Raw genomic sequence first — 23,223 nt, forward strand, 5'->3', positions numbered from 1 at the left:
CAGTAAACGTCACATTTAAAAGTAAAATCATATTCTTCAATTTCGGTTCGTTTTCTTACTTTTTTCTTGGAGCTTCTCTTTCTAAATGTCAAAAACTGACCTGTAATTTGAGTTGCCTAACGTATTGCATTAAAAATAATAAAAATATTCTCTGTCCATTCCTAATTTGTACTTTCAGACAACTCACTCATCAAACATATCTACGTTAATAACGGTCCACATCCGTTACTATCAAACGACATTTTAATATTTTATTATTAAAAACAGTTAAAAAAAAGTACATGCACTAGTTTCCTACATTTTCAATTTAGATCAAAATTAAAAATCAGTTTCTTCAAACTGTTTGCTAATCCTACGTCGACCAGCGCCTTCAGTAACATATCTTGGCAGGTTAGAAAAGAACTCCTTTACTGTACCACTTAAGCTTTTATTATTTCTCACTTCTGTAGCATCGAAACGCTTTTTTCTAATCTCAACATTTTCTTTTTTTCTCAATTTTTTCTCCTCTTTCAGATCTTCAATACTCAAATCCATAAAAGTTGGATATTGGTACTCAACATCTCCTTCAGAGTCATACTCTTCGTCACTGCCATTCATCAAGTTTACCATTTGATGGACAATAGCCTTAGGTGACGTTTCTTCGTCTGACAGATCCCTAGCTTCTTGAAGCTCATTTATATTAGGAATATCAGATTTTCGGTAATATATTGGACTAGTTAGATTTGAGGGGCTGCTCAATATGCTACTGGGATAAGAAGGTGACTTAGTTTGGTACACAATATCATCGTACACCTCATTAAGCCTTTGAGCACTACACAACGGAATTGTCAGTTCTTCTGTTTTGTTGAATCGTTTATGATCAACGATGTATTGTTTACTATTAGTGTCCCAACGAGTGCAAGGGGCAAATACGTAGCCCCATTTGATCTCCCTGCTAAGGTAAGAAGTAGTAGTTCTGGATAAGTAGGAAGTGGCTAAGCATTCTCCTTCTAGCACCACCACAATTTCAAATCTATATTAAAAAAATACGGTTAAATCAAATTTTTCCACTTGGTATATATTAAGTAATTTAAATAGTTACTTATAGTTAAAAACAAGATGTACTACTTGAAGAAATGAGTGAAATAGAAAAGTGAGCACATGCTACAGATACTAATTTTGTATTTCAGATTTTCTTGTTTTGCAAACCAAACTAACTTAGTTCTTCATTCTTCACTTTGCTCCACTCTAATAATGTGTAAATTTTATGATAAAAGCAAACAGCAGCAATATTTTGTACAAAATATTTGGCCACTATTACATCCATTTTATACTGTTATGGAACGATAACACGAACGTTAATAATGGAATAGCTTTGTGGGACCAGTTCAATTTTACGTTACGTACTCTATGCGAAACGTAGTTTGTCTAATTTATCTGTGGAATTAGTAAAATGTGTAAACAAACTAGAAATCTGTTTATTATAACTCTAAAATAGTGTATTTCTAATGGAACTAATGAAAATCTGTAATGTAATGTTATTAAGTATATGGCATACTCAGATGGAAAATAGAAAATAAATGTAGTTGAACGAGATGTATACTGAAAACGCTGTAAGATATGCGTCTAATTATCTGAAAAACTCATCTATAATAATTTCATGGCGACACATTGCCCAAATGTGGTATTCATTTTGATAAATCACTTTGTTTAAAATCTTTATATAATTTTATACTCCATTTTATTCCGTTGAGGTAGTAAATTTTGTTCAAAGTTCAAAGAAGTAAAGTAATCTTATGCATTAGTCGTACTAATAAAGATTTTGGGTTATTTCCAAGCATTTTTAGTTACCGTATGTATTTCAAAGTGTTAAATCATATTCTAATCCAATGAATGTTATTTAACTATTTATAGGATGAGATAAACGACACAAACCTTTTCAAAATTAAATCCTTAGCAGAAAGATCCCAAAATGGACTTTTCTCGTCAATCCGATGGACAACTTCGACAGGCCATATTAAAATCCCAGGCTTTTCCAGCTTTAAAGTCTCAAGTGAGAGCTCTCCAAGCTTTTCCCTTACCAAATAAGCCACAATATTAGTATGGCACTCGTATCGCATGTCGTAATCCCTTACGCGGAATATCAAGCACATTTCGCCGTCTCTCTGACATATCTTGCGGATAGACCAAGTAAATAAGTGACTGTGCAACGAAAATTTTACTTACCACCGCATGTTTGCTGAAACAAACCATGGAATGACGGTTTTTCAATGGGCTAACCATTTTGAGAAAAACAATGCAAATCAAACTCCCTCCAACACCTGCACCTATAACTAGTTGGATAATTAGTCCTATTATTGCTTCGGGGCAGTTCTCATTAATAAATCTGCCTCCATAGCCCACAGTAGTTTGAGTTTCTATGCTAAAGAGTAAATAACCAGAGAAACTTTCAATGCCTGCAATGATCTTATTTGAACCACATTCAAAACCAAAAATAAGCAGTCATACCTACCATCCAGACAACTCTGGCTAGTGCCGTTCCAAGCTTCTACATTGTCTATGGATATGATAGCCCAAAATCCGGCAAACATAAGCCAAGTTACTATAAACACGAAAGTAACTACAGACAAGGTCCACACCCAAGAAGTTTCTATCAAAGTATTGGAAATATCCAGGAGGAACCGAAATGATCGTTCGGTACTGCTTTTTTGGTGGATGGACGATTTGCCACTTTTACGAACCAGCCGTCTTACTAATTTGACTCTATGTCTGTGAGTGTAGCTTTGTACGCTGAAAATTATCACATATGGCAAAATTCAAAGTAAATTCGTATAACGTAACAATAGAATATTTTATTAAAAAAGTAATTGTTTCGAGTGTTACAAATAAGAAAGCAAACGTTACTTTTAACAGATTTACTTTTCTTAGTAACCAAAGTCAAATTTTGTGTAACAAATATTTATACAGGACATTTATACTAAATTAAAAAAAAAAATTGAAAATGGTTTTCATGTTTTAAAATTTTTTCTAATAATTGTAAAATTAAACTCTAATACAGGTATACAAACTGGAAAATTATTCAATATTGTGTATAGGATCATTGTGCATGTATTGTTAATATACATTGTAAACTTTATATAATTAAAATTATTATTTAAAAATAGTGTTTATGCTTAAGCTTGTATGTTCCCCAAGATTTGAATCATTTTGCAATTTAGATCTAACAAAGAGTTTGGTCAACTGGGACGATTGTGAATAAACTTACCAGAATATGATTTTGGATTAATGTCGATATGTTTGAGTTTTTCAAGAAAGTGAGGAGAGTTTTCTATGTAAGTAATCTCGATGTTAGTCTAAATTTGCCTTTCAATTTTTTCTGTCAGGTTTTTATTTAGTTTTGTGTCATTGTTTTCATTTAAAAGAGTCATGACTTTGTTGTGGTATGTAATAGAGTCCATTATGACTATAGCTTTTACAAAGTTGTAATGCAGTCAATTTTCCATCAGAGTAAAATCTAATATTTTTGTGAAAAACTTTAGATAATTAGAAAAATTAACAGGTTTAGAGGTATATGACATTATTAACAATAATGGTTGCGTTGTTTTGTGTTTTTTCCCTTCCATTTGTATTAACAAAAAAGTTTTGGAGTTTTCTGGAGAATCTAAAGATTTAAGTTTACTTTAAGACTAATATTTTATCTGTCACCCCTTTACAAACCACCCTGTATATCCAAAAGTAATTTTTAAATTATCCAACTAAATAGTCTCTAAAAGTTTTTTGTATTCAACATTTTTGCATAGGTACATATACAATAATAACAAACACAATATAAACAAACTAAATTTCAATTAAAAGTTAAAGTTTTATTATTCATGTATAGAGTATGGTTTAATAGCAACAATTTTTTTACCTTGGTAATGAGTAACGGGGTGTCAACATTTAAGTAATCACTGTATTTAATGTTGTGACATTAACATAGGCACATTTTACCATTGAAACTTCTACACCAAATTGTCTTTTTTCTGAAGATTTCAAAAAATACTTACCTGGACCTCCTTCTTGATATACTAGGCCTATTTCTGACCACATAAAACGGATAAAAATCCCTTCTCCCATCACTATTGTTTGGTTGACTACATTCTGCATTTACATTAGAACCTTGTCGACTACTCAAAAAAGCCATTACAATTAAAAGCAAAACCACAAGACTTTCATTATTATTTTCACCTGAAATCCAACATTTCTTAGTTGACTTTTACACTGAATACTGTTGCACCTTTTTTTCCTTATCTACAACTTGGCTGTTATTCATCCAGAGATAAGAAAAATTAATGACAAAATTCTAGGCAGAAATACCATACTAATCCCACAGCAAATTTATCTCTTAAAGTAAACTGTTGATAAAGTTGACAGTTTAAAATAAGTAATAACTGAAATAAATTCACAGTATAATTTAGCAAGTTTATATTGTAGTATTAAAAAAATGGTTATCAAAAGTTGTATATCAGGCTCATAGTAATTAGATGCATATTTAATAATGACACATAGACAAAGAACACATTTATAAATTTGGTACATCACATTTTGTTATAAAATTGGTCAAAAATATCAGAATTAGCACAAAAGCAATTAAATTTTTAAAAAAATACTATAACTGTTTAGATACAATTATTAAATAATTAAAATAGTATAAATAAGCACAAATGCCATTCCAGTCAATGATTACCACAAAGGTCCAGAAGAATAGCCACCAGGAGGCACTCGGGACTTGGAGGGTGTAGCGGCTTCTCCAGGCTTAGCAGTCTCGGTTTGAGGTGATGTAGCTTTGGTGGGAGTGGCAGGTTTTTCAGCAGTTTGGTCACGACCCTCTAAAATGGAGGAGGCATTGCGCCCACTGTCTCTCTTGACTGGTGGATCAGGGGCTCCAAAAATGTCAGTGTGGCCGCCGCCTGGGGGTCTTAAAACTCTGCTGGAATTCTTCTCACCAGCCATACCAGTAAAAATGTTTGTGGAAGTCATTTTGAATTGATTCTGGAACAGTTAAAAGTGAAAACTAATGAGAAAAGAGAAAACAAAGTTTGATGCAGTTGACTCGATATTTGCGGCTTGTTTTATCCGGTTAAAACTGGTTCAACCACCAACCACCAATATTTTAAATTTGTAATCTATTAAAAGGGCAGAACTTGGTGACATAAAACTGTATCATGACAAGATAAATACAGGAAATAATACAAAAATATTACATTTTGCAATTTACCTGATTCTTGGATACAGTTGCACGTGTACAGGAACAAAGAAACTAAATTTTAAAACTGAATTATGGGAAAATAATTTCTTTCTTGAGCTTTTTTTCACAAATTTGATTTTGACAGTTGACACTAGAAACCGGTGACAGGTGGGCGTGGGAAGGATGGCTTGATGAATAAAGGGAGAGAGAGAGACAGCAACAGAGTAGAGATGAGATGAGTGTATTTTTGTATATGACAACCAAAACTCGATTTTAATCGGTTAACCGGTTAAAATCTAGAACAATCAAGAAAATATCGAATATTTTTTTATTTTGCGTTATTTATGTCTGTTTCCTCAACACTCTCAAAGCCTAAAAGGTGCAGTGCGCACTCCTCTCACACTGCTACAGAATTTCTAATCTGATTCTGATATTATTTTCTGTTTTCAAATTTTAAGTGGTTACGTAGAAAACCTGAAAATTTTACCCTTTTAATTGACGTCATGCAGGTGAAAAGCACGTATGTCTCGTATATGTCACGTATGCACAAACGGGATATTTGCTACCTCCTAATTATTTTTGCTCGAAAGTATATGAGCTGATGATCGTTAAAACGAAAAAGAAGAAGAAAACCTATAAACGTCAAAACTGTCAAACGTCAGTTGTTAACTTCTGTCAATCTAAGTCAGCTGATTTGGAGTTTATTTCTATTATCAAAATAAATAACAAATATTAGTATGAAAATTCTAAATAAATGGCTTTAAGATGAAAGTGTGACCTAATTTTGGTAATTCCAATATGTTTTGATAATGACGTTATTGTTAGTGAGACGTTGATTCCCCGAATGAGATTAGATCAATATCTTGATCAGTATGGTATTAGATCTGAATTCCCCTGCCCACACTTTATGGAAAAGTGATTGTAAGTATATCATAGATTTAACTGGTTGTACATAAACTTATTGAAAACTCGGGTATTGACATAATGAAAACTCGACTAAGTGTAACTCTACAGTGTATGTTATAGTTCTAGATGATGATTGTAGACACTTATTTTGTAACTTTTATAGTGTATCGAATGCAGTTAGAGGCTCCTGTGCCTATACCAATACTATGTGACGAGATACTGCCTAATATGCCTAGTTTTCTAGGCCAAGATTACCATGGACCAATTAGTCATGTTGATGCAGCAAAACTACTAAATTCTCAAAGAAATGGAGCTTATTTAGTACGCAGTAGTAGCTGTGCAAATGGAGAATTTTACACTTTGAGTCTCAAGTAAGCCCCCACTTTTTTCAATATTTTTTAATAGTGATGGGTGGATTACCAGGAAATTACTGGTGAATTACAAATACTGTGTTTCTGGCAGTTCAAATTTTGGCACTTGACTGTACCAAATTACCAATTCTGCAGTTGTCATGAGCACAAAATCAAAATCAGCATTTAAGTAGGCAGTAGTGATATTGCAATATTATTTCTGTAGTGTTTCTTAAGTTATTGTATAGGGAATTTAATGAGGATTCCAAAAATCTGCTTAAGACATTCATTTTCTCACTCCAAGTGAGTTTTACATGTGATTTTTGTCACTGACTTTGTTTTCAAACTGTATTTCTATTAGTTCAAACTATGACAGCTCTGTCCTCCCTAACTGTACCAAATTTTTAGTGTTTTCAGGTTATTGGATAGGAAGTTTAATGAAAATTTCAAAATATGCTTAAAATAGTAATTTTCTCACTCCAAGTGGATTTTACAGGCAATTTTGTCCTGACTGCCCTTTCAAACTGAGTTTCTGGCAGTTAACTTTAATATGGCTTTTTGTCCTGACTGTACCAAACTTTGTAGTATTTTTTCAGGTTATTGGATAAAACATTTAATGGTGATTCCAAAAATGTGGTTAAAACAGTCTTTTTCTCACTCCAAGTGGGTATTTTGTCAATGACTCTCTTATCAAACTATGTTTCTGGCAGTTCAAACTTTGACAGGGCTTTTCTCACTAAGTGTACCAAATTTTGCAGTTTTTTTTTAGGTTATTGGATAGGAAATTTAATGAGGATTCCGAAAATATGCTTGAACCAGTCATTTTCTCGCTCCAAGTGGATGTTACAGGCAATTTTGTCTGTAACTGTCCTTTTAAACTATGTTTCTGGCAGTTCAAACTTTGACACTGTTTTTCTTCCTGACTGTACCAAATTTTGTATTGTTTTTCAGGTTATTGCATAGAAAATGTATTGAGAATTCAAAAAATATGCTTAAAACTATAACTTTTTCATTCCACATGGGTTTGACAAGCAATTTTGTTCCTGACTGTCAAACTGACCAAAAGTTGGAAAAATCAGGGTTTAGATACATTTTCTTGCAGTATTCAATACAAACCGTTTTTCTGAGATTTATGATAGTTATTTTGACAGTGGTCACGTGACTGCTTAGCTAGATTATCTTCCAAAAACCATGTCACATGTCAAAACTGTCAAAATGTGCTTATTTTCAGAATTACAGTTTAATACAGATTTCAAAACAAGACGCGTTTCTGAGATTTATGATTTTCATAAATTTTTACATTCAGTCATTAGATTGGAACCCATTTGGTACAAGAATCACTCTGTCAGAAAAGTTTTGCTTCCATTGTTTTATTATTGAAAATCAAAATCTTTAAAACAATAAATAACAAAAATCAAAACAGCCTCTTATTAAGTATTTTCCAGGATTTTATTTTAACAATATTGACCGAAAATAACTTTAATAAAATGAATGAGTGCCATGACAGGAAAATTATATCTTTCAACCATTTTCAATTAGTTACTTACCCCTAAGTTTACTGGTCAAATTGGAATTTACTGGTAAAGTTGGTACATTTTCCTCACACTGAATTTTACTTCACATTATGGTTTACCGGTAAATAACGTTACGCCCATCACTACTTCTCAATAAGTAGTTTTTTTAAATGCTTTTTCACAGATTTAACAACAAAATCCACCATTATAAACTATACTTTGATCCCGATGGTGGGTTATATGTAAGGGAAAAAAGATACGATTGTGCTCGATCTTTAGTGGCTGATGGACTGGTTACCATGTATATTGAACTTAAAGCTCCCACTATTTTGCAAAGACTTACAACAGTTAACTATCATGAAAGTCCGTACATGACACTGACTTTGAACAAAAGGAAATTAAGAGCTCTCTCCAAGCAAAATGCCTTGTAAGTATTTTATTCAGTAATTATAGTTATACAGCAAGGGACTTAAAGCATTTTTTATTCACGAAAAGCGTTGAATAATTATTTATTTTAATAAATAGAATAAAGTTGTTTGAAGCCAGTATTTGATGGTTTTGGCATAGCAGGCAGATTGTTGGGTTGTTTGTTCACAAGTGAATTGTTGAATGATAACCGCAAAAACGTAAAATAGGATCACAAGAGACAAAAAACTTAATAATTTGATTCCCGAATAAATTGACTAAATCATTATTTTGCTAAATTCTAGGAGCAAAAGCCCTTTTGGAAACGCAAACTCAACAGGAAATAATCTCTCTTTATCTCAGCAAATTTTGGGTCAAAACCTTCCAGAAAAAGTCGAAAAGCCACACGTTTTTAAACTCACAACATTTAAAGGTCTCAATTGGTGCGAATTGTGCGCTAACTTTCTTTGGGGATTCACTTTACAAGGCAAAAAATGCGAGGATTGCGGCGTTATAGCTCACAGTAAGTCTCACTTGGTCTAATCTACTATTTTGTAGTTTAACTGTTAACATTTCAGTAAAATGCTCGGAAAAATTTGCCAACGATTGCATCCCAGATTTAAAATATTTAAGGGGAGTTTTTGGTATTGAATTAACAACGTTGTTAAGTGCCTACAAAGCTGAATTACCTTTCGTTGTTACACGTTGCGTGACTGAAGTGGAAGCGCGAGGTCTTACAACCGAAGGAATATATCGTTTAAGTGGGTTTGCTGATGAAATCGATGCTATCAAACTAGCTTTTGATAGAGATGGAGAGAAAGTAGACTTATCAATGGAAACATATCCAAGCATTAATGTTATTACAGGAGCTTTAAAGCTCTATTTGCGAATTCTGCCAGTACCTTTGATAACATTTGAGGTGCATCCAAGACTGATTGACGCAATTCAGCATAATGATATTGACTTGCAACTCTCATCTATTAAACATGCTTTGCTGTTACTGCCAAAGCCTCATTATGACACATTGAAGTTTATGATACAACACTTGCACAGGTGAGTAAATGTAAGAAAAAGTTGATTGATTTTAAGTTAATATTTTTTTTTTAAATAGAGTGGCACTACATGCTCCCATCAATAAAATGAACGCTCTGAATTTGGCAACGGTTTTTGCACCAACTTTAATCCATCATCCTCCTAATATAATACCAGATGTGCGAAGCGACATTTTGCTTTTGGAGGTGATGATTAGCAAATGTGACACTGTATTTTTGAAATAATATTTTGTTAATAATTATTGCTGCTCTATTTACTGCTTATATCTCTCTAATTTTTATTGTGATTATTTAACTTGGAATTTGTGATACTCTCTCATGATAATTTGCACTGCTTTACTGTCTGTTTATATACATTCCTATTAATCAGCATCTCATTTAAACCATTGTGATTGTGTAAATGTTTTTATTTTATTATTAATTGCTTGATAGACAAATGGCTTAATTATTTAGACTTGAAGTTTGGTTTACACGATGATTATGATTTTAAAGTAAATGCCAACACTGTAAGTAACAGTTAGCAGAGGTATTTTGTATACTTTTTCAAATAAAATTTTCTAATGTTGACTTTTTTTCAGTCTTAATGAAGACCATTTTCTTTGATCTATCTATACTTCTTCTTCTTCTATGCATTTCTGTCTTGTGCTGTTTGAGACCATCTTTTCCCCGCATTTGGTTTGATATCCTCTAGCCACCTTTTCTGGGGTCTGTCTTGGTCTCCAATGTGTTACTCACGCTGTCCAACTGTCATGGTTCTGTCTGGCCACATGCCCCACCCATTGCCATTTGCTTTCCGAGATACGCTTCATGATGTCCACGATTTGGTCACTTAGACTGATTCCAAGCATGGTACGCTCCATTGCTCTTTGCATTACTCTCAACTGTTCAGCACTTCTTTTTGTCATTGTCACTGTTTCTAAACCGTAAGTTGCTACCGGTAGTATACATGTATCGAAGACTTTCCGGTTTAAGTTTATTGGGATCTCTCTGTTTTTTAATATACAGGGTGTCCGGAAAATACGTGTACAACGTTTGACGACAGACTCCTGACGTCAAAATATGTCGATCTAAGCCGACTTAGTTATATCCAAAATTGTCTCGTTTAGCCGGTAGAGGGCGTCAAAAATTTGTAAAAATATTGGTTTTTTACTAAATTACGTGAAAACCTGCTAATCGATTTTAATGAATTTTAGTATGTAGACTAATACTATAAAATGACGTTTTCTAGTAGTATAGTCACCGGCTGTAAATAAGTGGACGTGTTATAAAGGTCATATAATACGTCAACATTTCTCCTAATTTTTTATATGAACGGCGTTATGACAACCCAGATATTTTTGTCGAGTGACCGGAAGTATTTTACATACTAAAATTCATTAAAATCCATTAGCAGGTTTTCACGTAATTTAGTAAAAAACCAATATTTTTACAAATTTTTGACGCCCTCTACCGGCTAAACGAGACAATTTTGGATATAACTAAGTCGGCTTAGATCGACATATTTTGACGTCAGGAGTCTGTCGTCAAACGTTGTACACGTATTTTCCGGACACCCTGTATATAGCTAAAGCTGCCCATGCAAGCCTTTTCCTACGTTCTATTTTGGCAGTTTGGTTCTCTTTGCCAGTTTTGATAGTATGCCCCAAGTAGACGTATTCATCGACGTTTTCTAAAGTCGTGCCGTCGATTCTTACAATACCTTCCGCTTATTATCGGTGGTTCATCACTTGCTCACCTAATGCTCCATTTTTCACTTGCACAAAAGGCGTACCCAGACTATCCCAGAGATCAGTGGCCTCCCCCTGGAGAGAACCCCATGCTTTAGTTGGTGCTTGAACCTTACTGATAAAGCTAGCTTCTAGTCAGCACCGTAACCACTAACACGAGTGTGGCAATATTTTCTTTGAGTGGACACCAGGTGCAGCAAGTTATCATCCTAAAAATATCTTGGACATGAAATTTGGAACTGTTGAGTTTCAGAGAAGAATAGGACTAACTTTTGGGAACCTGAAAGATGTATTTTGGTCGAACATATGTTTGAAGAGAAAGGTGTGTCAGAATTAGTGTATTCTGAAGCCTGTAATGCAATTCATCAGTAAATTAGAAGTGTCACAACAAAATATGGTAATAGCCATTTTGAGTATTTCTTTAAGAGACAAAATCTAGGAACAACACAGGTGTAGCCTCAAAAGAATAACAACATTAAAATGACAATGAGCAGGACACATTGCAAGAAGGACTGACGACCGATGGATCTAGAAAAGTGTAGGCTGAGACCACCACCAAGATGTTCTGATACAAGGCGCATCAAGCACAACTGGATGTAGTTGAAAAAATAACTACTTTCTTCCCTTATGAGGGTCGTAAATAATATAAGCTAGATATAATGTTGTAAACTTTATTTTAAATTGGTTAATTAATAAAAATAAAAGCAATATTTAAAGCTTTAAATACTGAAGCAACTTCAACACCAACCTATCCGCCTCAGTAAACACGCATACTCCAGTCTTATTGAAGGCAAAACTATAGTCATCTTTCGGTTTCTTGTGACTTTTGCGGGCGGGTACTTCGCTTTTTTTGGTGGTGTTGTTGGCAAAGTTGGCACACTTTACGTGAACATTTTCGTTGGGAATTTCCACATGATCTGGGTCTTGCTCGTTGGCAAAATAGACATAAGTAACATTGGAAGACACTTTTTCGCAATTTTTCAAATACTCTTCAATACTCATTGCTTTAGCTGGAAAGTATCCGCTTGAAGCTTCACAAATGAGGGTGTTATTCTGCATGGTGATGTTGACAGGATGAGGGGAAAGACAAAGCGTATCGTTTAAGGAATGGTAGGATTTGATGTAGCAGTAGTCGAGATTTGATTCGGGTCTAAAAGCTGTTACAGACTCCAAGGCATTACCATTGCAATGACCATTTTCTTTTGAAATATCTCCATTACAAAGCATTATCCACTTATTTCTGTGTATGAACTGTTTACCTGAAATAATTTTAGTAAATCAAATCAATTTATATGCCTACTTCTTTTAGAAATGGATACCACTTGGATGGTGAATTGCAATAGTAGACCCGCCAACACCATCTTTCATTTTGTCTATCAACTCTTTAGCTTTAGTGACACCGGCAATGTCGATGACTTCATCAGCAAGCTGTTGTTGAGCATGTTCTGTTTCGTACAGCTCTAAAAGTAACTCCAAATAACTACCGCAAAATTTACAAATTTAAACTGTTTAACATACCTATGAAGCCTTGAGCTGCGTTGATCTACGAGTTAACATATTTTTTCAAATAATTAATACAAACTTATCAAAAAAACTTACCAGCAAAAATAAATATGTCACAATAAGCATTTTACAGACAACTGGATCACACGTTCACTGCAAGTTGGTCCTTTGTTAAAACTGTTATTTACCACGGCTGCGATTTAACAACCGAATTGCCTAATTGAATAATAGCATTCAATTAGGTTTAAAGCACGTAAAAACAGGAGTTGTCGACGTTGTTTCTTTTTGTTAATTAAGAATGAATCATATGCTTTGTTAAAAAGGACATTGGTCCACCGAATAAGATTTAGTTTCCGTATTATTTTTTAAATTAAAGGTTTTAATAAAATAAAGAATGTTGTAATAAAATGTATATTTAAAACTTAACAATTAGGAAAAATTGCGCTCAATAAATGTGGGGTATCGAATTAGGCTTGTTGTCTTTCATTGTGATCGCAGCTAGTAACGCGGATGGATCTTGATCGGGTTGACCTATTTCCAAGTATCCATTTAATGAATAGTTGAACAATTCAAAGTCAAATCTGAAAATAAAGTTTTTGAAATTGTGTTTATTAATGCAAATTTGTTTGAAAAGGATTTCAGTAAATACTGGCTGTTTTTGGGCTTAAAATAAAATGGTATGTTGGAAACTGCGTGATAGAATGATGAAATTAACAATTTCACGTTTAAGGGAATAAAATGATGAACACCTTGTAAATATAGATACTTACCTAAAAATGTGATAAAGTTGTAAAATTTGGGACCTAGTAAGCTGAGAGTAATGACTAGAGATATGGGCTGAAGTAGACCCTTTTGCTGCATTCTGCCATTGGGGCTTAATCACGTCTTGCAAACCTGCCTTTCGTATGATATAGTCTTGGTCTTCTTCCAGCGTTTCTGTATGAGCAATGATCTGTGAACAGAAGTTACCATATGTATATCATTATTTTGTGTGTAATATGTCAAATTTTGCAGTTCAACATCCTCTGCGTATAACGGAGTTGTAATTTAATCAAATTTTGTCCACAAAGTCATATCATGAATGTCTGTTGTCTAAAATGAACGAAAATTCTGCACACCTGCACACTAAAGTGTGTTCTTAGCTAGTTACAATGACGATCATGGTAAATACTACTACGCGACGTCGTTAGTGTGATTTTACTGGAAAATACGGTAACAGACTACAAAATGTCTCTTTGAAAACTAACGGTGGTTTAAATGTAGATTATATATCTGGAATTGAACAACATTTCGCCATTTGGGACAAGTTATCGAATAGCTACTTGGTGTGGATTGTCAAGAGAGACTTTTAATGAGAGCTGGAAAGTCAGTTTTCTAAAAAATTCGAGCAAAAATCAGACTATTGAAGATCAGGGGGTCTTAGAAAGCTGTTTCCTTCCGGAACGGAAGTTACTGGGTGTAATACCGAGTGCTACCAGCAATTGTACCGTCTAGTCCACGTTATGACATGGAGCAGATTGTGATAGAGGACCTATTCCAGAAGTGGTTTAATCGATAACCGAGGAGGCAGTTAAAAATCCACCTCAACGGAAAAGAAGAAGATGGTCAACTGACGGTTTATTTTGAACAATTTGTACTCTTTGACGAAGAGTATTAGTTGTAAGTAGTTTGTAATTTTTTGTATTAAAGACATTTGTAGTTTCAATGATATATTTAGAAGCAGGATTTTTAGGTAGAAAGTAAGTTAGATAGGTTTAGTTATTTACCTTAAAAATAACTTGGCATCCCTATTATAGAATTTTTATTCAAGCTTATTTATTTAAATTTTCTTTATTTACTAGATTATTAGAATGAATGGTCAGGGTGAATCTGATGCCAGTTATGATGATATTATCATGCAACTAGGAGGTGAGGGAGATTTGAGTAAATCTCATCTTCAGGATGATAATAATCATGACAATACCTATTTTATATGATTATGTTATCAAGATTTACTATCTAAAAATTATTGAAACTTTCAAAGCTATCGCTTGCCTAAATGACTAAAAAACCTAGAGTAAGCGTTATTAGGACTGAATTTAAATGTTACGAAACCACTTGCTTGTAATTACAACAATATTTACCTTGATATTAAACATGCAAGGGGTGCAAAACTTCACTACAGGCGTCCAATGCATGTCCAGATCCTTCCCTTTTGTAGCTGAATTTACTAACCAAGTGACAAATTCTGAATAAGTTGGATATTTAGGTCCGGTCGTACCCTGAAAATTTTCTTTAGTAAATCTTAATCCACCAGCTTCGTTGAAATCATATACCTTTGCCCTATAATTTCTAATGATATCCTTTCCTAACTTAAAGTGATGCGATCCAGAAACAGCGTGCTGGATTTTATCTCTATACGCGGATAAAAGTCGCTCTAAAGGGTGTCTCACTACCAAAAATGACACCACATTGTCTTCTTTTAAAGCTTGATGTAAAGATTCTAAAGTTGGACGGCCGTATTTTTGTCTAGCTAAGTGTAAAGGCGGTGTTCTGCTTTTGCGTAAAAATCTTGGGGAATACCTGTAGGAAGCAATATAAGTTCCAGCTGTCTAGTTTTACACTAATGTTTAGTACTTACCCGGCTAAGATATTAAAATTATACATCCAAGACGTGCTAGCTGCTTTGAAAACGTTGCACCAAACGAGATGATGTTTGCGATCTACTAAGTACTCCCAAGAATTCGGTTTGTGCAAAGTGTCATTACCAATTTTGTCCAAGCCAAGTGTGTGGCAGGCTTTATTTAAGTGCAGCTTACGTTGAGTTAGTCGTCTTTGAACTAACGTCATATTGTGGTATTCCTTTAGGCCAAATGAAAGTGAGTCGCTGTCACCGCTTAAAACCTGTTTAAGAGTAAATAATAGTATATTATAAACCTAGGGACTAAAGTGGTTCTTTTAATCCCGCGGCGAAAGGTACAATTCGCTAAGGGATTAAAAGACACTTTAGTCACGAGGTTTATATACTATTTTATGCACTTTAGAATGCGAGAAACTAAAAATAAAAAAAATTACAAAACTAACAGTTGTTACAACGGTACTCTCGTATTACTGATAGTTGTTATTGATTGTAGTTGGCATGGTGGATTCACTTAAAATTGATTGTGCCCTGGAAGTGTTGCTATGGCACAAAACAAATGTCAATCAGTTGTTATCAAACGGTGAGTCCAGAAAAATCGTATTTTTTGAAAATGAACATTGAAGAGGCCGCCCAAGAGGCCATCGCTAGCCTTCTTCCAGAAAAATCTCGCGAGGCTTACAAAAAACAGTTTCTTGTTTACCAAAAATGGTGCGTTGAACAGAATCCAGAGAATTTTACGGATGAAAAGGTGCTCCTGGCTTACTTCCAGCAGAAGTCTAAGAAGCTCAATGGCTCTATGGAGCCAATATTCCATGATCAAAGCCACGATAATATCTGAAGCAAACGTCGACATCAGCAAATACAGTAAATTCCAGGCATTTCTAAAGAGACAGATAGACCATTATAAGCCGAAGAAGTCCAAGACATTGGATTTCGACCATATAAGAGATTTTGTTCAAAATGCTCCAGATGAACAATATCTAGCCCAAAAGGTAAGATTATTTTCTTTACTTTGAATATTTTCCTGATAGTACTACTAAAAATAACACCATGGATTATTTTTGTCTACAAAACTACAAAATGTACTGACAGGAGACAATTTTGTTGCAGGTGGTGCTGATTATGGGAGTCGCTGGAGCATGTCGAGGAAAGGAGCTCTGCCAGCTAGACAGCAACGATGTCTCGGATCATAAAAGCTTTTTTCTGGTAAATCTACGGGGTACAAAATCAGGAAAGGATCGCTTGTTTGTGATAAAAACGTCTGGCGAAAACTCTACGAATGTAGTGGAATTAGTGAGAAAGTATATTGGTCTAAGGCCACCTACAAAGCATACACGATTTTTTGTGTCTTACAAAAATGGGAAATGCCATGACTCAGCCCATAGGAAAAAATACATTTGGACAGCTACCAAGGAGAATTGCTGGCTACTTGAGACTACCAAACGCAAACCTATATACTGGGCATTGTTTTCGCAGATCATCAGCTTCTTTACTTGCCGACTCTGGATCAACCATAGATGTGTTGAAAAGACATGGTGGCTGGAAAAGCAGTTCTGTTGCTGAAGGTTATGTAGAAAATTCATTGTATCAAAAGAAGAATGTTGCCGATCAAATATTCACCAATGTCTTCTCCGATGTTGATATGGCATCAGCATCAACCATAGAAAGATCAATTTCAGAAAATGAGACAACGGCAACGGCGACTGCTACGTATGTGCAGAATATGTTTACTACTAAAAATGTTGCTTCCAATTGTCCACCCTTCGTTAGCCTTGCAAACTGCACCAAAGTCAATATAAATGTAAATATATATAATAATAAGAACTAGATTTAAGTTATGTTTATGTTAATTATCCTTTTTCGTCCTTACACTTTAACAAATAAATAAAATTTCAATAAAATCATTGTTTAATTTGGAAGAATTTACTTTAAATCCCCCAGGGACTAAGTAATTTTAATCCCTCAAATGAGGGCATAAAAGTGCACTTTTAATCCCTAAAGTGCATAAAAAAAAATAGTTACTATAAACAAACTAGCTAAGAACCTTCACAAAACTAGCTTACATAACTAAGAAAAATTAGGAAAACACAAAATGAATGAGAAGAGACAGAACCGATGCATTTTAACGATTTAAGATTGTAGTATTTTGCAACCGAATAACAGAACCAGGAAGTTATTGCAGCTAGGCGCCAACAGTACATTGCGCACTTTTTGTTGATGCTGAAAGATTTCAGAGCCAGCATGGCATTCTAGACTGGACGTGGAAAAAGGTGGAAGGATGCAGACTAAATCGAGCTTTAATTGGTTTTTCCTAGCGACGCACGAAAAAGGTAACTTCCAAATGGTTGATGTCAATGAGTCTCTGGGACTTGAAAACTCTAGTTGGGATTCTGCTAGGCCATTGAGGTCTCAACAGACATTTGCATCTTATAGGAGCTGAAAAGCGGTGAGGTGGGGAAGGATGGATGGATGAGAATGGCAAAGAGTATTATTATAATTCTTCAACTTCCAGATCCTTTCACGTGAGAACAGAGCATTTAAGAACACTTATTTCGGATGAATAAGTTTGATGTTTGAGAGTAGAGTGATATACAATGATATAATGGGAAACAATACCAACAAAAGTGGATTTGGTAATAACTTTAGTGCAAAGCAAATTAACCTGCAAATTACTCTGATTATAGCACATACATGGAAAGGCTAAGAAGAACTGAGAATATGCCCTCAACAGTTCTTGTTTTAAATTATATATTTAAGAAGCTGAAAGTACCATCCACAGTGGACTGGGCTGTAGACATACTCCGAGCAGATATCTGATGGTTTACGGACGGCTCAAAGTCCTCAAAAGGGACTGGAGCCGGGGCTTTCTGTGCCAAGGCGGAGTCTGTCTGCCTGAGGGACTGGGACAAACACCGACGGTTCTGCAGGGTGAACTCTACGCCATCGAGATCTGCTCTAGGGAGAAGATGAATAAAAACGCCCCTAGGCGGAAATCGATAAAAATCTTCACAGACAGTGAGGCTGCTCTTCGTGCCCTCTCCTCAGGTTGCTTTGTGTCCTGGGCTGGCATGAAGAAAGAACCAGAGTTGTTAGATACCGTAAAGTGTCGGAAAATGTAGTACTTGGGCCACATAATAAGGAACCCAAATAGATACGGGCTGCAACAGGAAATCCTACAAGACCAAATTAACAGTAGGAGAGCACCTGGCTGAAGGAGAATATCTTGGTGGGCAAATCTTAGAACGTGGTTTGACAAATCAGCAGAACTTTTCCAAATGGTCATCAACAAAGTAAGAATAGCCATATTGATAGTTGACATTCGGAACTGATAAGCACTTCTTGGCAAAGAAGAATATTATATGTTTGGTCTAAGGTGTTATATGGGGTATTACTTTGGAGATTAAAGGCAAAATCCATATAAAGACTGGAGTTATTTGGAATGTGGCTCTACTGACCCCTACGTAAAATTCCATGCACTGATAGAGCTATAAATGAAGAAGTATCAAGAAGAATTAGACACGATGACAATCGTTAAAGTAAGAAAAACAGCGTTGGGCCACATACTTTGCAATGACATATACTCTCTGTTACAAGTAATTATGAGGGAAAAAAGCATAGGCAGGAAAAGAAATATCGACTGAGAAAAGGGAGCATTTGGGGAAGTGATCGCTAACCTTCACTAAGAAAGACGACATAAAAAGAAGAAGAATTAACAGCCAGAAATTAAATATAAAACAAAAGTCTTAGATGAGATCGAGAAATGCTTCCAAATATTAAAATATCCTTAAATCAACTGCTAATACTAGAAAATCAAAGATTTAGTTACGTGTGTCTCGAATGTCCAGCATTTTACATTACAGAAGGTTTACATACATATTTGATTCCACCAAAAACATACCTTTTGCATGTTAAAACCTAGTCGATGACGACCAGGTCTAACGTAATGATCTGTGGCGACCATAAAAACCAAGAAAACGGGCACTAAACAGATTGCAGTAAAAAATATCACGCATCGTCGGATTACTTTCCACCCGCTCGCCTGGGTTCTTTTAATTTTTCTCAGTCTCATTCTCCCTTTTTGTCATTATTGTGCTGTTGTCTTTTTATTGTAAATATGTAAGATTGCTCTTATGATATTTTTGTTACCCCATGGATTCCATGCCGTGATTATGACAGTTGTTGTTTGTCTGTGGATGCATTAGCGTTGCATAAAGTACCTCATGACTGTGTGCCTGAAAAATAAATAGTTTTAATAAAAATTGTTTCTTAAATTGTTACTTAACTTTATAAAGCAATCGTTATAGAAAGCAATTTCATCAAGACAGAAATAGTATATTTCATTACCAGTCCAAAAAAAAAAAAGGTTTTTATACTTAATATTACCAAATGATAGATTTCAAAAAGTTAAGAGAAGAACATGGAAGCCGTTTTGCTCTATCTCATTCTGGTTAGGAGTTATGACACTAGGTAATATGAGAATATCTCGAAAACCGTTGTAGACAGATATTAGATATTTAAAAAATACAATAATATACAGGGTGTTCAAATTAAAATAAGCTAGTTGACATTAACTTCCAGTTAAACCGGAAGTGACAGCAAGATTAAAATATTTCTAAACAAAAAAGTTGTGAAGAGTTTTCAAAATGGGCGAAATTTGAAAAACGCCCTCTAGTACCGCAAACTGACAAAATATTGAAATACGGTTTTTTGCCATTAGCGTTTTTTTTCAAAAATCGACCCCCTAGACGTGGGTACTAGGTTTTTCATATCTAGCCGGGAAATGGGGTTTTCCTGTCAAAACCCAGTAAATCCGGATACCCTGTATATAAAACAGTTCAAGCAATTTACAGTTATTGGTATAATTTGACTTTTCTTATCAGAAATTATAATGTTTTTGGTCAGAATGTAAGAAAACTTTTGGCTAAGGTGCTACACTGCGGCACTTTAACAAATAAATTTAATAATGCAGGCAATAGTTTGGAACTTTACCAGGAAACACGATGAAAGTGTCATTGAGTTACAATACATACAGAAATACCGGCAAACCTTGGCACTGATCCAAACAAAAAATGTAATTTTCGATAATTACACTTTAATTTGGAATATTGATTTACCTAGGTACTTCACTTTGGCTTTATACACTGTTTCATATTGTTACACAAAAATTATTTTTATTTTGAACTTACCTTAAATAGAAGTGAAGAAACATTTTTCCGGTTTTTTTATCTCTCGCCTGTCCAATTTGTTAGTTTGTTAATAACTGGCTGAGAACAAAAATTGTTGCAACAATTATTACTATTATCTGGACTGGCTCATTTCTGCATTTCACAGATAAGTTGTTGTCATGGAAAATGGTTGGCACTGACTGCACTGCAGCGGGAGATAGAGCACAAGTGGGTCGATTTTCTCCATTAGGGGACATGCGCCATTTTAGGGGAGAGTTCTGAGAAACGGGAATCGGTTTTAGTGGAAAAATGTACGGAAGTTCCTTGTCACGATGCGGCTTGCGTGTTTTCCTAAACATTTGTTTAATTAGGCCGGATTATTATGCAAATGTTTTGTTAATGAATTCCGTTTTTTTTTATGACCGTCAATTTAGGCTAATTAGTTTTATAGGCCGTTGTTAACACGGAAAAATACCTATAGGGGATATTAGAGTTAATTAGGATGACGTAACTAATTTCACAAAATTTTATTAATATAAAGCAGCTTTTACACTGCAATTTGTTGTCAAATAATTTTATCAGTGTACCTAGGCATTTACGAAAATTAGGTATACCTGCTAATTTCACCGTTTACCACAATCGGTGTAACTTTTAAGGATCTGGTTCATTACGGTTGAAATGATTTATAATATCGGCATACTCTCCCTCCATCTCGCAAACAGAACATATTCCAATATCCATTTTAATTTAACAGGTCAATATGAAGCAATGAAGCTAGCTAAACTCTAAACTTTAGAAACAAACCGTCAACCATAAACTAATTTTTGAGGTTATGATTCTAAATTTTAACGGAAAATCTGTCAAAAATCACTTTTTTCTTAATTTACCATAGTAATTTACCAAGGGAACTTCTTGATCCATAAATCATAAACCGGGTACATATATTCGGTATATGGGTAAAATTTCAGAACGGCAATAACCAAAAACAATTTTGGAACGCTCTAGGTTAAACAGGTATCTACCGGTAGAATATTTGTAAATGCCTGTTAATTACTGCAAAAACAACAGATGTCACTAGTGTATGTGATGTTGTGAGCGACATGTTTTGCAACTACTGTCTCTCATAAATATGCAACCAGCAATACAGTTCTAATTTTAACGAGTATTTCGATTTAACTGCGATACTACGTATGAGACTAGTTAATGTGTGTGTTTCGGTTTCGGTAGTCAGTTTTGAAAATGCCACCTTCTTAATGCACTTTTACAACTATCAAGAGGCCCAGTGAAACATTCTGAAGGAATTAGAGTTTGGGGAACAAAAAAGGATGCCTTTTCTAATAGGAAACACTGTCACAATGAAACAGCCCATATAGGTTACTTACTCCCAAGAAGAGTTTTTACAAGAACACTACAAAAACCAAGTTTATTCAAGCCAGTGGTTCTCAAAGAAACATGGATATAGAGTAAAGCCTAGTTTATAAAAGAAATTTTAACTTTAGCTGTAACTTTAGCATTAGTAATAAATTTAGTATTAACCCTAAAAAAAGAGGGTGTTTATAAAACCCTTAATTTAACCATACAGTTTTCTGAAAGGTAACCTAACTTTAATGTTATTTTTTTCAAGTTTTGCTGCCTAATTCCACATTACTGCACTAAATCAATAGCAAAAGGATATTCTTTGAATTTCTGTTTAGAAATTTCATAAATAAAGCAAAAATTCAATCTTAAAAGGAAGTTTGAACATTGGAGATTTAACTTTAGTATTAGCTGTAAGAAAATTTAGAATTTTATGTAAAACCAAGGTCAGAAGTTACAGCTAAATTTACAGTTAAAGTTAAATTTTGTTTATGAACATCACAATTTAAAACCACTGCTTCTATTCTTAATGCTAATACTAAAGTTAAAACTAAAGTTAAATTTTGTTTTATAAACCAGGCTTTAAGGTGTATTTAGCAGAAGCTGACAAGGTGATTTACCTAATACTATAAAAAGGACTCTGGTAGAGGTATTAATGAGCTGCTAATACTAAATAGCTTATGTTTCAGGTACCTTTATTTGCCTAATCTGGAGTTTGCTTATCATGCTTTGAAAGGGTCCAAATTTAAAAAGTCCCATTATCAATTGAGGGGGTCAGAAGCCAAGGGGATCAAGTGACAAAATTAAAGTTTTGAGAAATCTTGACTTGAAGTTGAAGTATAGTTCTATTAAAAAAAATGTTTTATGATTTTTGTTGGATACTTTAAACTTAATTATTTAAAAGTATTTTAATGTATTGTAAACATAATTTAATTATAAGCCTTTTTGCAAGTTATCTTTCAACTTTTACACTTTTTTTAAAAAATGTCACTTGATCCCCTTGGCTTCTGACCCCCTCAATTGCTCTAAAAGACTCTAAACAAAAGGTGTTTGAAGCTATGGTTATAATGATGTTGTCAAAATCCATATGCAGAGTGTTGAAAAAACACATTTCTACCTAGTAAGTTTCAGGTAATATTAGAAAGATATGTTACTTAATATGTAAATTTGATCAAATGCCATTATTTTGCAGAATTAGCCCTTATAAATTTTGCCATATATTCTCTGACTATAAAGCTAGAAACAGATGGTGCTACTGTTAAATACTTTTACATCAGATAGTAGCTAAATTACAATTTTAATTGTATTATTTACACATTATGAAATATACAAATAAAAAAAAATGTTTAGAATTAGGCACTCCAATGAAATGTCAAGTACAGCTGATTGAAACTTTTGGAAGGGCAAACACGGCCATTA

General features: G+C 34.2%; 5 protein-coding genes and 1 long non-coding RNA gene across 14 annotated transcripts; 2 read left to right on the forward strand and 4 right to left on the reverse strand.

Moving 5' to 3' along the window:
- Positions 1-225: 225 nt before the first annotated feature.
- Positions 226-4,350, reverse strand: LOC145729913 (G protein-activated inward rectifier potassium channel 2-like). Of its 2 annotated transcripts, XM_081980871.1 has the most exons (6): positions 4,207-4,350; positions 4,026-4,145; positions 2,492-2,769; positions 2,206-2,435; positions 1,915-2,153; positions 226-1,012 (listed from the first exon to the last, which is right to left on the reverse strand). In XM_081980871.1, the coding sequence occupies exons 1-6, from the start codon at positions 4,218-4,220 to the stop codon at positions 319-321; spliced, it is 1,575 nt and encodes a 524-aa protein (XP_081836997.1). In that variant the 5' UTR covers positions 4,221-4,350; the 3' UTR covers positions 226-318. The 2 variants fall into 2 exon arrangements, with proteins under 2 accessions (XP_081836997.1, XP_081836995.1); XM_081980869.1 differs by having other exon boundaries at positions 4,026-4,287.
- Positions 4,351-4,428: 78 nt separating this feature from the next.
- LOC145729918 (uncharacterized) lies at positions 4,429-5,399 on the reverse strand. Of its 2 annotated transcripts, none has more exons than XM_081980883.1 (2): positions 5,237-5,399; positions 4,429-5,010 (listed from the first exon to the last, which is right to left on the reverse strand). In XM_081980883.1, exon 2 carries the CDS (start codon positions 4,996-4,998, stop codon positions 4,702-4,704), a length of 297 nt encoding a protein of 98 aa, XP_081837009.1. In that variant the 5' UTR covers positions 4,999-5,010; positions 5,237-5,399; the 3' UTR covers positions 4,429-4,701. The 2 variants fall into 2 exon arrangements, with proteins under 2 accessions (XP_081837009.1, XP_081837010.1); XM_081980884.1 differs by having other exon boundaries at positions 5,223-5,355.
- A 472-nt stretch (positions 5,400-5,871) lies between these two features.
- On the forward strand, positions 5,872-10,006 carry RhoGAP5A (Rho GTPase activating protein at 5A). 2 transcript variants are annotated; one of them, XM_081980872.1, is made up of 6 exons: positions 5,872-6,127; positions 6,276-6,483; positions 8,161-8,403; positions 8,687-8,904; positions 8,960-9,434; positions 9,493-10,006. In XM_081980872.1, the coding sequence occupies exons 1-6, from the start codon at positions 6,079-6,081 to the stop codon at positions 9,656-9,658; spliced, it is 1,359 nt and encodes a 452-aa protein (XP_081836998.1). In that variant the 5' UTR covers positions 5,872-6,078; the 3' UTR covers positions 9,659-10,006. The 2 variants fall into 2 exon arrangements, with proteins under 2 accessions (XP_081836998.1, XP_081836999.1); XM_081980873.1 differs by having other exon boundaries at positions 6,091-6,221.
- A 1,811-nt stretch (positions 10,007-11,817) lies between these two features.
- LOC145729917 (uncharacterized) lies at positions 11,818-12,891 on the reverse strand. The gene is made up of 4 exons (XM_081980882.1): positions 12,760-12,891; positions 12,679-12,703; positions 12,480-12,620; positions 11,818-12,419 (listed from the first exon to the last, which is right to left on the reverse strand). The coding sequence occupies exons 1-4, from the start codon at positions 12,787-12,789 to the stop codon at positions 11,872-11,874; spliced, it is 744 nt and encodes a 247-aa protein (XP_081837008.1). The 5' UTR covers positions 12,790-12,891; the 3' UTR covers positions 11,818-11,871.
- A 169-nt stretch (positions 12,892-13,060) lies between these two features.
- Positions 13,061-21,228, reverse strand: LOC145729915 (carbohydrate sulfotransferase 11-like). 6 transcript variants are annotated; one of them, XM_081980874.1, is made up of 7 exons: positions 21,063-21,228; positions 20,470-20,726; positions 19,182-19,515; positions 15,284-15,546; positions 14,787-15,225; positions 13,434-13,615; positions 13,061-13,244 (listed from the first exon to the last, which is right to left on the reverse strand). In XM_081980874.1, the coding sequence occupies exons 3-7, from the start codon at positions 19,350-19,352 to the stop codon at positions 13,109-13,111; spliced, it is 1,191 nt and encodes a 396-aa protein (XP_081837000.1). In that variant the 5' UTR covers positions 19,353-19,515; positions 20,470-20,726; positions 21,063-21,228; the 3' UTR covers positions 13,061-13,108. The 6 variants fall into 6 exon arrangements, with proteins under 6 accessions (XP_081837000.1, XP_081837001.1, XP_081837004.1 ...); XM_081980875.1 differs by lacking the exon at positions 21,063-21,228 and having other exon boundaries at positions 14,787-14,924; positions 14,979-15,225; positions 20,470-20,885; XM_081980878.1 differs by lacking the exon at positions 21,063-21,228 and having other exon boundaries at positions 19,430-19,515; positions 20,470-20,897.
- A 362-nt stretch (positions 21,229-21,590) lies between these two features.
- Positions 21,591-23,172, forward strand: LOC145729719 (uncharacterized). Its single transcript, XR_014178452.1, has 3 exons — positions 21,591-22,415; positions 22,494-22,935; positions 22,997-23,172. It is a non-coding gene; the product is annotated as an uncharacterized LOC145729719 (long non-coding RNA).
- The last annotated feature ends 51 nt before the right edge of the window (positions 23,173-23,223 follow it).

This window comes from Ips typographus, linkage group LG5 (assembly GCF_016097725.1).
Source record: "Ips typographus isolate SLU linkage group LG5, UJ_Ityp_2.0, whole genome shotgun sequence".
NCBI classification, from domain to species: Eukaryota; Metazoa; Arthropoda; class Insecta; order Coleoptera; family Curculionidae; genus Ips; species Ips typographus.

Bases quoted from the DNA above. Each gene is read 5' to 3' on its own strand.
- LOC145729913 (XM_081980869.1), bottom strand. From the start codon at position 4,162: ATGGCTTTTTTGAGTAGTCGACAAGGTTCTAATGTAAATGCAGAATGT. The intron at 2,436-2,491 runs GTAGGTATGACT...AGATCATTGCAG, and splicing joins TAGCCAGAGTTGTCTGGATG to GCATTGAAAGTTTCTCTGGT. The intron at 1,013-1,914 runs GTTTGTGTCGTT...TTTTTAATATAG, and splicing joins AAGGATTTAATTTTGAAAAG to ATTTGAAATTGTGGTGGTGC.
- RhoGAP5A (XM_081980872.1), top strand. From the start codon at position 6,079: ATGGTATTAGATCTGAATTCCCCTGCCCACACTTTATGGAAAAGTGAT. The intron at 6,484-8,160 runs GTAAGCCCCCAC...GCTTTTTCACAG, and splicing joins TTTTACACTTTGAGTCTCAA to ATTTAACAACAAAATCCACC. The intron at 8,905-8,959 runs GTAAGTCTCACT...TTAACATTTCAG, and splicing joins TTGCGGCGTTATAGCTCACA to TAAAATGCTCGGAAAAATTT.
- LOC145729915 (XM_081980874.1), bottom strand. From the start codon at position 19,352: ATGAGACTGAGAAAAATTAAAAGAACCCAGGCGAGCGGGTGGAAAGTA. The intron at 15,547-19,181 runs GTATGTTTTTGG...ACTCTTAAACAG, and splicing joins TAGGTTTTAACATGCAAAAG to GTTTTAAGCGGTGACAGCGA. The intron at 13,245-13,433 runs GTAAGTATCTAT...CTTTATTTTCAG, and splicing joins CAACTTTATCACATTTTTAG to ATTTGACTTTGAATTGTTCA.
- LOC145729917 (XM_081980882.1), bottom strand. From the start codon at position 12,789: ATGCTTATTGTGACATATTTATTTTTGCTG. The intron at 12,621-12,678 runs GTATGTTAAACA...AGTTACTTTTAG, and splicing joins CGCAGCTCAAGGCTTCATAG to AGCTGTACGAAACAGAACAT. The intron at 12,420-12,479 runs GTATCCATTTCT...AAATTATTTCAG, and splicing joins TGCAATTCACCATCCAAGTG to GTAAACAGTTCATACACAGA.
- LOC145729918 (XM_081980883.1), bottom strand. From the start codon at position 4,998: ATGACTTCCACAAACATTTTTACTGGTATGGCTGGTGAGAAGAATTCC.